The 16,855-nt window shown below is 39.9% G+C and overlaps 1 protein-coding gene across 3 annotated transcripts in view; it reads left to right on the forward strand.

Annotated features, from left to right (window-relative positions):
- ANO2 (anoctamin 2) overlaps positions 1-16,855 on the forward strand; it is a 200,223-nt gene that overhangs the window by 160,309 nt on the left and 23,059 nt on the right. For all 3 annotated transcript variants that reach the window (XM_052790553.1, XM_052790551.1, XM_052790552.1), the window contains 3 exons: positions 1,211-1,268; positions 2,132-2,232; positions 11,954-12,102. In XM_052790553.1, the coding sequence (XP_052646513.1) occupies positions 1,211-1,268; positions 2,132-2,232; positions 11,954-12,102 (308 nt within the window). The remainder of the gene's footprint in view (positions 1-1,210; positions 1,269-2,131; positions 2,233-11,953; positions 12,103-16,855) is intronic.

Raw genomic sequence — 16,855 nt, forward strand, 5'->3', positions numbered from 1 at the left:
TCACCAGCTGTGAAAAAAATCATAAACAAGGTTGTCAAAAGCTTGATTTTGAATGGCAGGTGATGACGTTGAGCACTGTCTTGTCTCTCTTCTAAGTAGAGCATTGCTCTGAAATGCAACCATTTTAGTTTTCTTTCTAAATAAGAATAATCCACATCTCAGAAAATAATTCCTTTTAGTTAAAAAAGGGTGTTGCATTTATGGGTGAATGGTATTGCTTACAGGTCTTCACTTTCTACATTTTAGCAAATTTTTCTTGAAGCACCATTCAGCAAAAAAAGGTTTTCCTGTTTCATTTAAAATTATGGAACTACTTTCCCTATTACTTTCTCAACATTTTGCACTATTCGCCCGTATCAACTTAAATTAAGAAATAGTTATAGTCAACTGGAAGTTGCATGTTTTGGCAAATGAACTGATTGACCAAAAAGCTAATTCAGCTGTCCTGTTAAATAAGTGTGACTTCCTATGGGTTCAGGATCGTTGTCTTTTGGGACCCAGTTATCCACAGTAAAACACATGCTTTTGAATGGGAAGCTTAAAATGATTGTTTGCTAAAACTTTGGCAAAAATGTTTAAAACATCCTCTAGATTCTGTTTCATACCATTTTCCTGTTCCTTTGGGGGGCTATAAAGTTTGTTAATCTATACTCTTCCCTAATCCTATTCAGCATCATTGATTTAAGAATTAATGATACATTTTACCAGCAGTTGTAAATATTGTAAGACATTAATGAAAAATATCACCCATTCCTTTCTTTTTTAACTATATTTTTGTGTTGTATGGCTATAATAAAGTCAGTCTCGCTGTTTCTCCCCATGTAGTCAGAAGAGTCTTGACTGTGTATAGATGTGCAAATAACTCCATTCAAGGCATTACTCAGATGCAAGATAATGTGGGTTAAGATATGTGTTCCCAGTTTTGTTTGTGTTCTTTACTCAAGAGAGGGAGATTATTTATTATTTTTTAGCACAGAAAATTATTTTACTAAAATTACTTCATCAAGATGTAGTCAAAAAACATTTGTAGAGGCCTACTACTTTGAAATAATTTTAAATAATCAAAGTTGAATAGGTGTCGAGCCTTTTAAAATTCATGTTGAAGCAGCTAGTTCTGAAATATTTTGGCTAATATGAATGAACAGTTATGTTGTTAAAGTTAACTTTTTTCCTATTTTTATTTCATTTCTTATATTGTTATTCCTTTCAGATTTGTTGGCCGTCCTGGTCATTATGTATATGTGTTTGATGGTTATCGAATGGAAGAGGTAAGTACCCGTGAAATTCAAACAAAGAAATCCTTAACAAAAAGAGATATGTGTGCAGTGTATTTCAGTGGAGTCTAGACAGTAAAGGAAAAGTAGAAAACATGTTAAAACAAGATGTTAAATCTTCAACATACATAGACAAAACGCTAATTTTCCGTCTGAAGCACCTGTATGTTCTTTCTTTCTGCAGTTTTGCATCCTTCATGGTGTTTTGTAGGTGAAGCTTCACCATTTTTATGCTTTACAATGGGGCATTAAGGCACAAACATTACATGGTTTGACTGAGGCCCTTGGGAAACCTATGGCAGAGCTGGAACTTGAAACCGGCTTCTCATTCTGCAGACCACTAGAAGCCCAGCAATTTCAATAGCCTAAAAAGCTATAGCCATTTTGTGCTAAACCTGTAAACATTTTTTTTTCCAAAATTCCTTTTAACTGCTGTGGGTATTCCCTTGAAAATCGATAGATGTACTCAAGGTTTTACAATAAAGCTTACACATAAGTCTTTGCAAGATTGAAGACTTTCTTTCCCCTTGGGAGACATCAGGTTGGAAGAGTATTGGTGATACTGCATTATGTTTATTACATTGATTATATAGTAAATATTTTAAAAGGAAATATAGTAGCCCCAGGGCACAGTAAGTTATTTCAGAGCTCTGCATATTTTCCATAATGCAGTTTTATGAGTGGAGATGAAATACCTTGTTAAGCATAGAATTGCAATGATCGACGAGCTCCGTGCTCCTGTGCATATTGGTGGCAGGGACGATGGGCACGTATAGACGACGGTAGCTCTCCCAGGTGGGTACTTTTAAATTAATTCTCTCAATCCCTTCACACTCCATGGTTTTGTTTAATTACAGTGCGCTCCAGGAGGCTGTTTGATGGAACTCTGTATTCAGCTGAGCATCATTATGCTTGGAAAACAACTGATTCAAAACAATCTGTTTGAAATTGGAATCCCGTATGTATCCCAGCCTTCTCCATTACCATGCGTTATTCCTCTGACACAGTAAATTAGAGCCTTGATCCTTATTCAACTGAATGGGACTTTTGCCACTGCCTTCACTGGGTTCTAATTGAATGTGATGATAAATCACATTTTTGGTTGTGATGAAATGATCTGGCTGTATTTTATGTTGAATAATTGGCTATATCTGCAGTAAATGGCTTAAAGAAAGTGATTGAATATATTAAATAATTGATCTAAATTAATTTTAGAAACCTGGGAAAACAGGCAAGGTATGATAGATCTCTTGGGAAGTTTTAGAGAAGCTTTCAGGGTAGCAGTATTGAATACAAATTAGTATAAAGTGGAGCAGAGATGGCGTGGAGAAAAGCAATGGCTCATAAAAGATGTTAAAATGTATTACTTGATCTATGACTATTTTACGGGTTTACAGATGAAGTCCACACATTTCTCAGGTGCCTGTATGTCAGTATGTCACTGTATGATGCCGTAGCTAGGGTATGGGAGAGATGCTGACACGCTGCTCAGTGGCTGTCTGCCACAGGATGCTTAGTGCACAGCATCTTCTGCTCCAAATACAGCAAGAAATCTCTCTTGGTCTGTCTCCAGTGTCAAGGGGATCTTCAGGCACTGAAAATCCACTGAGAATGTCCTGCTCCTGTCTCTTGGGAAGTTTGCTCTTGTTTCTGTTAACTGAATCATCCTCATTGGTGGCAGTGATCTGTGAAATGTTGTATGAGACGAAGAGTCTGGCTTAGACGCAAGCCTCAACTCCACTGAAGTTAGTCAGAATCTTTCAACTGTGGTGTCAGTAGCTTTTGGATCACATCCCTAAGGAAGGCCTTGAAGATGCTAACTAGAAACTAAGATGAGTGATGCTTAAAGATTATGAAATATTTTTTAAATAAACCCTTTCCCTTCCTATTCCTAGCAAGAACTTTTTTTGGAAGTAATTTAAATAGGGAGAAAAAAAAATTCCCAAACAGATCAAATGTGGGTTATGGATGGTTTCATTATTCTTGTGTCAAAGTTCAATAGGGAGGCCTGTTTTCTGTCTACATCTCATTGAGTTTACAGTTTATTTTCAGAAAAGGGCGGTAATTCATTCCCAAAATATCTGACATGTTGAAGGGTTAAAGCTTTCTCAGTGTAAACCTGGTGTGATTTTTTTTTCCCATCTTCCAAAAACTTAATGCTACCGAACTTTTTTAATGGGGATTTTATGATGGTAGAAATACCGTATTTATTTTTTTTGACTCATGAAAGCAGAGGCTGATCCAGTCCAAACAGAAAATTCCTGTCAAATTATTTCTCAATTCCCTCACTACAACTCTTGGTGCAAGAATGTGACAATTTCATCCCATTTTTCTCCCTCATTTCTGCTCCCCTGCCCTTCTGCCAACAACCTATGGTGGCCTCAATTTTTAAAACTGAATAACTGTTTAAAAACAAACTTACTTTCATCCTCTCCTTCCCAGAGAAATACCGCATTTCAGTCACGATGCTATCTTGTCATCCTGAAATAAGCACATCTGGTTTTCCTTTGCTTGTCTGCATTCTCAAGAAAATCACGTGTATATCTGTAGGGCTCGGCCCTTCTCACCAGACCTGTTTGCACCAGGAAAAGCCCAGTGCTTTACTGAACACTTAAGTTAATTAAATCAGAGTTAGCCTTCTAGTTCTGCATGGACCACTCTGCTGGTTTGAACTAGATCCTTAAGGGTACTGTATTCTACCTCATCTGCCCCACAAGCACAGGCACACAGACACCCTTTGAGTACCGATCAATCAGATTTTCAGAGGGCTGTGCCTAGGTCTGCTGGACACGTATAAATCCAGACCAAAAGGGATTCCAAACATGCCTGTGTTGCACAAGTAGTAGTTCCGGCATGTCTGTGTCTCACGCGTGATCTACTACATCTATACATGCTGTTGTTAGTTGTGACAGATGTATAGATAAACATACCCTCACCCTCTGCCCTCCTGCCTTCTCATCTGGCTTCCTACTGTATCCTATTCTCTCTTGGTTTTCCTTGGTAATCTCTTACAGTCAGCTCATCTCCTCTGTTAGAACATCCTTTTTCTACCGATAAGTTTTTTATTTTCCTTCCCAGCATATTCCCATCTTCATCGGGCCCTCGTTCTGTTTTCCGGTGTCTACTTTTGCACAGGCTACATACACACTGTGATGAACAGTCCTTCTGTGGCAGAAAGCCAGATCAGTCTTTTCTATCTCCACTCGCACAGCTGCATTTTTTTTTACCCCTTGCCTTGTGCCTCTTTGGAGGGAATGAGAGTCAGAGTGAATAACACAGATTCTTCCACTGGCTCCCCGTATTTTCACTGAGGGCAGAGTACAAGTACTGCAATCAACCTCACCCAAATGGAGAGGCAGAAGGGACTATCATAAATGGTGATTTGTTCTTCAGAATCTGGAACTGTCCTCTATATGTCTGTAACATGGAATTATCTCTCTGCTAAGTTATATGATGACCCAGATCAAAAGAGTTTTATTCCTTATTGAAATCTCAGAATTTCAGGATTATTTTCAGAAAACCTTTTGATTTCACTCACTGTAAAACCCAGGGCATTTTAATTGCTTTGCAGAAGATCACAAAGCCATATTCCCATTTGCTGTCTCTTTCCCACAAAAAAATACTACTAAGTAGATGATAGACTGAGTTTATAAGCAACAGCCATCCATTATGTCTCTAGAGCCCCAAATGTTGCAGCAATTGCTAACCATCATTTGATGTCTTCATTCTGGCTTATCCACGGTCAGTGCTGGCTGAGGAGTTATGGAGTCAAGCTTCAGATGGCAGCCCTGTGTTGTTTGGGGTCATTAGGACACATCCTTGTTTTTTTCCTCAAAGTTTCTGGAGAAACTGCTGCACATCTATGACAGATTTGACTTGCTGGTCTTCTAAACCTTTCTGTGAATTCTTTTTCAATTTCTGCACCTAAGAATATCAAAACAGCTAGGTAAATGCAATAACTATTGAATTATGGAAAACTAAGCCTTCTTGAATTGAAATGTGTGTTCTGTGGGGATGGAATTCACAAGTTTAACAGATGTAAATATGCCACAGTTCACTCAAATGTGTCACATACCATAATTCTTTTGCTGTTGCCACAGGAATTGACCCTAAAAGGCAGCAGGGCTTGAGAGCCTTAACCTAGAGTTCCTTTAAGACTCCTTTTCTTCAGTTCTGTTTTTCTGAATTTGTTGAAAAAAGGCAGTGTGGTTATTTTATTGCTCTCTGTCTTTGACCTTGGTGATAAACCCTTAGGGTGAAAACCTGGCCCTGTCGTAGTCAACGGCAAAACTCCCATTGACCTTAGGGGGGCCATGATTTTGGCCTTTTTATTCAAAATCAGTTTCCATCACTTACTCCAAAATGCACTTAACTGTGCTGGATGAGAATATCAAGAATTAATAAAATCAATTTAAAGACACACTTTCATAGCTATTTTTATCTTTAATAGCTATAATTATGTTCAATAAATTATTCTTAATTCATGGGATTTTTTTTTGCCTTTTTTTTTCTTTCCTGTTTTTGGTTGTTGTTTTCTTCTGTTTGAAATCAATAAATCCCAAACACAACTGAAACTCCTGTGGAATTCAGGAGGTCTGAGGGTGCCAAGGAAGCATGACTATACCATAAATTTGTGGAACAGGATGAGATTAAAGTCCTTTTGTTCTCCCCCTGCCTCCTTGTACCTGCTCGCTACCTGTGAATATGAGAAGGTCTCTCCTTACACGAACAGACTGTAGGAATATGACTGAAGAAAAGCGTAGACCTTCTGTGCTCCTTCCCCAAAGCAACAGACAAAATTACAGGCAAGGACATGAGAGTCTGAGTCACTGCACTTCCTTTTCTCTAGACACAAGTGCTCCAGCTACTCAACCTAATAGTCTTTTCTGTCTAGCTTTGCCCCCGTACCCTTTTCTGTCAGGCTACAAAGGAAAAAGCATCAACAGTAAGGATAGCCTTAAAAGCCACCTGATATAAATAATCATTCATCCCTGGCATCTGAATTCTAGGGGTTTTCTGTCTTTTCATGTAGAGTCTCTGCATCTCTCTTCTAGCAAGTATTGCCTTGCAATACTTCAAATCCAGTTCTTGGTGACTGTCACAGGTGATCGGCCTTTGCAGTACCTAAGGGCATCTCTTAACTGAGAGTCTTGAGAAATTGGTAAACTGATCCTCAGTTCCAGTCTTTCTGGCAAGCTCTGGTGGAGATGTATTGTGAGGACCACGCAGGCACCGAAGACACAAAGACTTGCACCAAGAAAATACTTTTCCTGCATCTGTCCTATTTCAAACTGGCCCCCAGCTGCCCTGCCTCTCCAGCCTCTATACGTTCCACTCTGTCTCACTCCACAAATTTCTCATTTTTCCCAAGTCATCATCATGTCTTCCCCTAGATCCCCAAAATCATGCTACTCCTTTTTATTGTATACATAGAGCAACTGTTGAGTCATCTGTCTTTTTTTTTTAAAAGGAGGCTTCGTGTAAGTGCACCATGTGCTTGCAGCTCAGCCAGGATCAATTTGGTTTTGATTTCTCCTTTTCCTCGTATTTTTTCTCAAAAGCTTGTGGGTTTTTCAGGGGTGGGGCATTTTCCTGTATTGATTTTATGCTCTCTTCAGATGCTGATTACCTTGCATAATGTGATGCTTATTTGTATATTAGGAATTATGAACAGCATAATTAAACCATGTTCCCATCTCTTATCTAACACAACAGTCTAGTGCCAATCCCTCGTGAGAAACTGCAGCATCATTTTTAACTGCTCTAGACATAGCCTTTGACAAAAACCTGTTCTTAATTTTCTTTTTCCCTGATCCTACATTCATTCTTCTTTCATGTTATTCGGTCTCCTTGAGAATGTATCTTGCTTTTTGATATTCACTGGCAAAAGGACCAGAAATAATGGCTATTCTACATTTCTACAGTTTTCACTGTTTGGCCAGATTCATACGGCTACTAGGGGGCCATGAAACTTTGCTGCATGTGCCTTTTCAGCACAAAGCTGCTCGGACACTCAATGAGTTTGCTCCTGAATTAGCAAACTTACCTCTTTCTCACTAGTGGGGCTGCCTGGCATGCAGAAATCAGAAGCTAAAATAGCTCTTGATTATCATTGTCTGTCAACTTTGTTAAAAATGTTGAGCTGAGTAATTAAAAAACAGGTTTCACACAAGTGCATTTAAAAACCTTACTCAGTTTTAATAACACAATCATATGTGCAGCTATAGAGTTCTGCAAAACTAATTTTCATTGCCCTACTGCTGTATAGCGGGAGAATAACACTGTGCAAATCCCTGTTCTCTGTTCCTTTAACTTTCTGACACATTTCTGTTTGGTCTCAAACTTCACATGCTTGGATATGACACAAAGGTACATTTTTTGTGGAAAATTTGAAAGAATTAGTTTGGCTTGCTTTCAGTTAGTTGATCCTTTAAAAAAATTACATAAAAATAAAAATAAGAAGACTCTTCAAGGTTTAACTCAAATCGGTTAAAGGTACCACTCCTCATGCCTTGCTTATAGATAGCCAGATGAAAAATTAAAAATTATCCTGAGTAACTGAGCCCTGGATTTAGTGTATTCCCAAATAAACATTAAAAACAACAACTATTGTTTTAGTTACTGAGTTCTCAGGGGAGTTATGTGTATGCATTAAACTCCATAACTTGACTCTGTGGTGCTGTAACTAGAGGATTAGATCACACATATACAGACTTCACATCTAAACACACGCAAATTTTATCTCAGCTGCTGCACAGTGACAGCAAGATGCTCTTCAATCTCATCTGCCCACGGAAATGTGAGGGACATTTATAACTCATTTCATTTTATTGGAACAGAAATCAGCACTGTCTCGAACTTATTGTTCACTGTCCTCTGAGAGTCCCTCACATTAGGAAATTAATTGGGATAAGCTGGAAGAGCATTCTGGGAATTCTTTGGTTGTTTTAAATCCTGCCCCCAGTCTCCTACCCTCTGAATACTACATCACCTCTGTCACAGACAAGTTCCCTTGATTGCCATAAAAGCAGAGAGGGGGAAAGGAAATTTTAGTGTCTTGGAATGGCTGAGTTTGCATGATGTAGGAGGTAAATGTCTTTGTGAAGATCCATCTAATTCTTTCTTGTGAAGTGTTTTAAATCTCCCTACTCTTTTATTAAAACCGTGTAAACTGAATGTTCTGGGTAACGAAAGTATTTGGTTAGCCCCACTGTATCTGGGTATTGCCAAAGTACTGAGGATGTTACCATCAGACTTATGAGCTACGTCTTAGCTGTACCTGGAGCAAAAGCTGGAGTGATCTGTTGATTTTTGCAGCTTTGTGATCCTGGGACTGACAGGGCCTGATGCAATCTAGATCTGTTTTAAGAGCGTCTGCCAGTCCCCATTTCCTCCGTAATGGCGTGATGAAATTGAATGGGTCCTGTAAAGACTGGTCGGTGTAGAAATTCTGCAGCCACTGTGGTCATTTCCAGGCTGCTGTAGAGCCTTGTGCTTTGTGGTGACACAGTGTTCCTGTGTGGCTCGGTGTATATCCAGGAACAAAGCAAGAACTCTACCCAGCAAAGCCTTTAGTGAGTTTGCCAGCTAGCCTTGCCCTGCTACTTGAGTTAGGGTCTGAGAAAGCGGTTCTGCTTAACTGGAGGTAAAAATGAAAACCCCTACTATTTCCCCATACACTTCTGTCTCCAGGCCACACACCTCTAGTTCAAAGGATTTATCGCAAGCTGTGGGGGAAAAGTTTGTGGGAGAGCCCTGCTTACACTACTGGCAAAACATCACTGGAATTAGTCTGGATTTTCACTCATATGGCACATATGTGAAGAACTATAAAATAACTTTGTGCATATTTGTGAAAGATAAATTTCCTCTGCAAAATGAAGACATACAATAAGTATCAATCTTGATGTTTTATGCTAATTCAATGTATTTTGCTTCCTTGATTTTGAAGAAATACCTCATTCTATTGCATTTTTCCATGAGAATTTCTCAATGTGTAAAATAGCATGAAGTTATTGATGCATATGCATTTAAAATGTCATCTGTGGGGGGCACTGGGAATACTTTGCCCTTCTTTTAGAGATGGATTCATTTTACTCTGGGATTATACCACTTATGAAATTCATGTATTTGTCAGTGTCAAGAAATTTGTATCACCATCTCAGTAAGACAGTGATTGATACGACTATTCCTACTGAGGTCCAAAGAAATACTCGCACAAATAATTGGTCACTGTCCTGGTTTCAGCTGGGATAGAGTTAACTGTCTCCCTAGTAGCTGGTACAGTGCTATGTTTTGAGTTCAGTATGCGAAGAATGTTGATAACACTGATGTTTTCAGTTGTTGCTCAGTAGTGTTTAGACTAATGTCAAGGATTTTTCAGCTTCTCATGCCCAGCCAGCGAGAAAGCTGGAGGGGCACAAGAAGTTGGCACAGGACACAGCCAGGGCACCTGACCCAAACTGGCCAACGGGGTATTCCATACCATGGGACGTCCCATCCAGTATAGGAACGGGGAAGTGGGGGGCAGGGATTCGCCGCTCGGGGACTGGCTGGGTGTCGGTCGGCGGGTGGTGAGCAATTGCACTGCGCATCATTTGTACATTCCAATCCTTTCATTATTGCTGTTGTCATTTTATTAGTGTTATCATTATCATTATTAGTTTCTTCTTTTCTGTTCTATTAAACCGTTCTTATCTCGACCCACGGGTTTTGCTTCTTTTCCGGATTTTCTCCCCCATCCCACTGGGTGGGGGGGAGTGAGTGAGCGGCTGCGTGGTGCTTAGTTGCTGGCTGGGGTTAAACCACGACAGTCACCCATGTGAATAATTTATAGCCTGGCTAAAAGGGACGATGTTATTGTAAAATGCGGTCAAAATGAGAACCTCTGATACAACCTCTTCTGATCTACGGGAGCTGGGAGTCATAACTGATCTGTGTTTACTTAAGAAATGGTAGGAAATGGTTTTGCTTTTCTGCTTCAGAGGCAGTGAAAACTCACTAGCATAGCTGGTCTTGCAAGATGTATACCTTTCAGGTAGCAGAAATATTTCCTGACTGAAACTGGGAATTTCCAAATCTCACCGTAACAGTGATTGGCGGCTAGCTCAGTGTTGCACCTTTATACACACTGTGGCAAACCTGAAGGAAAATTCAGATCCTCTAAAACGCTTATGAGAAATCTCTGAAGGAAGATTATACTGTTGTGCAAGTACATAAAGCACCCAACTCCTGATGAAGTAAGTTTTTCAGTGTCTATATAGATCTGCATACTTTGCCATATACATGATTGGTAAAGTCTCAGAAAAAAAAAAATTAATTCAGAAATATTTATTTTTCACATAAGAATTCAATAAATGTTCCAATTTTGATGTTAGCAGTTATAGAATTCTGTAGTTTCCAGTGGCTTAGGAATAAACTTGCAGAGAAGTTCTGGTGAGTTCCAGTACGAGCTGCATTGTGGAGTACTGAAGAGACTTACTGCATGTATCCCAAGTGACACTTTTCTAGCAATAATTTGTTACTGAATCTGAAGTGACTAAGGTAGGTTTTCTGTTTGTGTATGACAGGAATGATACACCCCTCTGAGACCAAATTCTGCCGATCTTGCTGAAACTCTCGTTAATCTGATTCTCTCTGTTAGTTTGAACCCTGTTTGCACGTTAAGTAGAAGCAAGGGAATTTCGTTGCTCTGGTATGAAAGGCCAGTAGTAAAATTAAGACATTGCTTATGCTTAACATTTAATTGGTAGATATTTTATAACATTTAATAGGTACATATTTTATCATTTTTATTAGTTGTAGCATCATTTTAGTTAAAGAGTGCTTCCTCTTTAAATTTCCACAAGCGGCATCTTTTTTTGTCTATTTAGATAAAGTCAGGTATATGTGCTTGTGACAAGAGAACACTGGAACCTGAAGAGCTGCAGGTGTTTTCTGGTGGTCACAGGGCTAGCTTTAAGTCAATAATATTCATTTTTAGAGTCCTAAATGGCTTTGGACCTATCAGAATCTTGGAGACACTTCTTTTTTTTGGTGCTGCAGATTTATTAGCAGAGGTGCTCATTTCCTTTTGCTTTGAACAACAGACAGTTTTTCTGCTAAAATGTTCGTAAGTCCACCAGGTTTAGGAATCAGTACATTCTTGCACTCTCTTTCTTTGGCAATATGTCTGGTATTTTGACCTTAAAAGTATACTATATTGGAAGTTCCCAAGTTTCATGGTGAGAGAAAAGTGCACCTGGGCTAGATACATGGTATGAAAGTATCACATTACCTTTTGGTATTTTGTTTCTTTCTTAAGGGAGAGGTGCTCAGTGTGTTGTTTTTGAGAGTATTACCTGTTACTAATATTATTTAGGTCCACAGTGCTTAAGCTTCAGGAAGATGCCCATTCAATATGTATCTAGAGAGAAACAATTATTAAAAAGTACTGGGTTCAATTCCATTTTAACAGCATTATGCTGTTGTAACTTTCCTCTTAGCACAGGAACTGCTGCCCCCAGCAGCCTGTCACCTGGCAATGAGCAGCATCAGAACTTCAAAGGATGGTGCAAACCAAGCCTATGTGGCACCAAAGTAACATGATATACATTTTGTGCTGCTGCGCAAAGACTTGGGCCAAATCTTGTAGGGAAAAAAAAAAGTGTCTTGGTTCAATCTGAACTTTTGTTCCTCAGGAAGCTAAAGAAGCTCTTCAGGAAACTGAAGGATGAAAGAACTGAGCCAAAGGAAATGGACACCAACCAATCAAAGGACCCTCAGCAATGGGATCTTGACTACATCTTGGAACCTTTCACTGGGCTGACTCCAGAATACATGGAAATGAGTAAGTTCTCTGATTTCCCTTTCCTTTTCTGCAATAACCATAGAATTACAGAGGACCAATCACAATATATATGACTGTATGTCATAAATTGGCATGATAAAGGGGGAAAAAAACCCAAACACTTGTAGTTTGCAGAAATTACATGCAAGACAACAGGGCTATGAGACTCCCACATTACCAGCATAGCAACAATGATGAGTCCTAGTATCTGTTAATACTTACATTGTGAGAGTCCAGTGTTCCCAGCTGAGAAAAGTGCATAGAAACCATTGAGCCACAGAATCACAGAATAGCTAAGGTTGGAAGGGACCTCTGGACATCACCTAGTCCAACCCCCTGCTCAAAGTAGGGTGAGCTAGAGTAGGTTGCTTAGGGACTTGTCCAGTTGTTGTCCAGTTGGGTTTTGAATATTTCCAGGGATGGAGACTCTACAGTCTCTCTGTGCAACCTGTTCCAGTATTTGATCACCCTTACAATATAAAAGTTTTTTATTGTGTTTAAATTGCATTTCCTATGTTTCAATTTGTGCCTGTTGCCTCTTGTCCTTTCACTGGGCACCCCTGAGAAGAGTCTAGCTCTGTATTCTTTAATCCACCCAAGAGTTATTCGAACACCTTGGTAAGATCCCCTTGAGGCTTCTCTTCTTGTGGTACAACAATCCAAGCTCTCTCAGCTTCCTTGTACTTCAGGTCCTCCATCCCTTAATCATCTTAGTGGCTTTTCACTGGATTCACTGCAGTATGTCCATGTCTTCTACTGGGGAGCACAGAACTGGAAAGAGCACTCCAGGTGTGGTCACAGTAGTGCTGAGTAGAGAAGGATCCCCTCTCTTGACCTGCTGGCAATACTCTTCCTAATGCACCCCAGAAGGCTATTGGCCTTCTCTGTAGCTACGGCACATTGCTCATTCATGTTCAACATGCTGTCCATCAGGACACCCAGGCCCTTTTTTGCAAAGTTGCTTCCCAGCTAGTCAGTTCCTAGCTTCTACTAGTGCTTGGGGTTATTCCTCCCCAGGTGCAAGATTGCATTTTCCTTTGCTGAACTTTGTGAGATTCCTCTTGGACCATTTCTCCAGCATGTTGAGATCTTTCTCAATGGGAGCACAACCATCTGGTACAACTCCTCCTAAAATTAAAATTGCTTATTAATGTTTCAAATGTAGTAAAAATATGTAGATTCCAAAATATAAATGTGTATTTTCTCTTAGAAGTAAATTACCCTTTACAACAGAAAACTGTAGGAATATCTTTTTAGGTTACGTAGTTCATGACTGAGTGTTACATGATATTGAATCACATACATAGCTTTCCCAGCTATGCTTAAATTAAAATCCACATACATACACAACAGGAGAGAACCTTCAGCCTACAAGAGCTTCTCGGTCAGCTGAAAGAGACAGTGGAACAGAGAATTGTTATTCCCATTTTACTCACAGAGAGCTGCAGCAGGCAGGTACTGAGTTGGCCACACTCGAAGAAAATCTAGGCCATACTTGGGAATTATTTCTCAGACTCCCACCTTTCATACCAGTTCTTTAACCAGCACATTCTCTAGTTTTTTAAAAGCATGTGCGTACTTCCTCCGCATGCATCACCCTGCTGGAGTGACTGACATCACCAGTGGTGTGCACTGCCAGACTTTTGGTCATCTTTCAAACCCGTGTAAAGTAGGAGCAACGCTACTAAAGTTAATAGTATTCTAATTTTGTAAAGCTGGTGCCTGCCCTGTGTGTATCATCTATGTGTTCGTATTTGCTTGCTGTTTTTCACAATTGCTTAAATTGCTGCTAAAGTATGGCAGAGATCAGTACTTTTTCAAGGTTGCTCCACAGTTTGCTTTTCCTCATGAGAAGGGATAAGTATGTGGGTGGAACTGGGAGCAATTCTTGAAGTGGCAAGATGCCACCAGTTATATTTGGTAACCACACCGTCACGTCAGCGAGACAGCAGTTCCTGATTTCTGCTAGGTGGGATCCAGGAGCTGGATCTGCTGCTTCACAGAAATTCCTCTCTCAAGATGTAATGTCTATCAGAGAGGAACTGTATGCACTTTTTATTATCTGCAGGTGTGGATTGCTGACATCTTAGTGACTTGATCCATCATTTGCATATCATTAAAAGACTCTGATTTAGGATCTGAGGTCAGTGTGGCCACTGTAAGTCATTTGAGACATAGCATTAGAGTGTTTTCTGCTATCTGGAAGGTAAGAGTCAAGAAAGAAACTTTGAAGCGCTGAGTTTGTTCAAATAAAATACCATTAATAATTTATTTTCATTTTAACATGTTTGGCACCGTGCCATTGTCCTCAGTAGTTATAATTTGGAAGTCTGGTCCCTTTGGCATCTTGAATGCACTTTGCTCAAGAGAAGATGTAACTCCATTGTCCAAAGTTGCTCTGATACTTATGAAATTATGTTTGAAATTCTGAGTAGAGTATCTGGCCTGTATAAAGGGATACAGAGAGCAAACCCAACAACTAGGCATTTTTGGTATAATTCTGCTTTGTAAGGAATCCTCTGTTGCCTCCTCTCAGCTTTCACTGAGATCGTTGGTTCACATTCATCTCCATACATCCGCTTACACTCATCCACTGCTCCAGCAGGAGCAGGTCAAACACTTGGATAAAGGAGTACACTCCAGAAGAATTAGCTGAGCACATATATCAAGCATCTGATAGAGAATTCCAAAGTGAAATATATACGTGCCTTCTTTCTTATTCTAAATTGTGTCTGTTATAAACTCCAAGGAGAATGTCTGTGACTCAGCAGGACCCAGGAGGACAGAGGTGCAAATAATTGCCAAATAACTTAGTCTTGGAGCCCTGGGACACAATCCAATTTCAGCTGTCCTCAGGGAAACGAACCCGAGAGGAAGCAGCACACAGGGATGCTGGGGAGTAAGAAAGAGGCCAGGCTCTTCACACCAGATGCAACCCAAAATTGCAGTGTACCCCTCAGCCCTGCAGCTGCCTCATGAGTAGACCCTGGAGAGGCAGGGAAGGAGAAAGGGGGAATGGTATGGGTGGGGAAGGAGGAAGGAGAGAAATAACTGAGGCAAACCCAAGCTTTAGGGCATAAAAGTATTCAGGAGAGAAACACAGCTTGTCAATGGGCATGTTATCTAAAACCAGACACCTGTTAAATATTGTATGTGACAACAACTGTTTTAACAAGCCACTATTCTCAAAACATCTGAAAGAGAATGCATTTTGTGACTAAAAAAGTGAATACCATGTATGGTTTATCTCTCTAAATAGAAATGGCTATATTGATTTATAGATATAATTTATATTTATAAATGCATATATGGGATTCTCTATAATGGATTTATGTAAACATATAAACATGTAAGTATATATGAGGTATTTTATATAATGGCATATTTGGGGATCTCTTTTATGGATATGTTTATGGATCTGAACCTTGCCCCCTGTAGTGCCATTAAGCTGACATAAAGAAGCCCTCACCTGCCGTCATCTCCCTCTCAATTGTTTCAACTCACCTTAGGATCTGGCTGTGTGTTGCAGCCTCTACTACCTTATCCCCTTCTGCACGTGATGATACTTTGTTGAAAAATTCTCCTTTAGGATTGATTTTTTCCATGCATTACTTCAACCCAAGATGATTTTTTTCTTCTGGAAACTTTAAGCAAACTTCTTTGCAATTTTTGAGTTAAACAATGGTGAAAAAATGTAGATGTTTCCCCTTGTAAACATTTTCATATGTTTTTATGATCAGGCATAACTCAGAAATGTCTGTACTTTAACATCCAAAATTTCCTGGTTAGCTAGTTCTCTCTAAGGACAAAGACCTTTACTTATTGGTAATAAACAGAATAAATGCAACTATTTATAAATATTTAATTTCTTGTCCTTGCACACCTGTGGTAGTTGATCTAACTCATTCTGGGAGCTAGAGCACATGATTGGTTGCAGCATGAATGGCGAATTACAGCGAAAGCCACTGGCAGGGTGAGGAGGAGCCAGACATCTTCCCAGACTTCTTCCCAGTTATAATGGGCCAGAGACTGCTGAGTACGCTCTATGATAATCCAAGAAGTGTGGCTGACTTATACAGAAGCAGGATGGACCCTTGAGTGTGTTATGAACTAGAATATCCCACTTTCCAAACATTATATACTGGTGCTTTCTTCTAATTGTAGTTGGACCTAGCGGAAAGCACCCAGGGAGGAAACTCTTTCCACTCTCTGTTACCTGTGGCAAACTCCCATTGCATCTGAGATGATGCCATTACCCTGGTTCAAGACATCTGTAGGAGATCACCCTTGATTCATTCATAAGGACACCACTTCGATGCAAAGGTCTGCCTCGTTGGAATAACTTACAGTATCAGGGTCTAAACTACTGATGTTATAAATCACTGGACACTAAGCCTGTGTTTTAGATTAGTCCCTTGTGCTTAGATCATAAACAATGTTGAGTGCCTCATCCTGCAGTCATTCAGGGATAATTAGATAGATGCCCTGCTAATGAATGGATGAATTACTAATCTAAACATTTGTTTACAACAGGAGAATTAGCTTCTCAAGTGAAAAGATGAGCTCACTGAGCCTTGCAGAGTGCCACAGCGAGCTATGCCCTGCCCGTGGGACCCAAGACAAATGTGCAGCAAATGAAACCCCAGCTGCACCTCCCCAGCCCGCTTGTTGCCCCGGGTCCGTATCCCTGCACTCAGCTGTCAGATTCACTGCAGAGTCTCTCAGACCACCCATGCCGCCAGGAAGAACTTTG

This window comes from Harpia harpyja, chromosome 6, assembly GCF_026419915.1.
Source record: "Harpia harpyja isolate bHarHar1 chromosome 6, bHarHar1 primary haplotype, whole genome shotgun sequence".
Classification (NCBI taxonomy): domain Eukaryota; kingdom Metazoa; phylum Chordata; class Aves; order Accipitriformes; family Accipitridae; genus Harpia; species Harpia harpyja.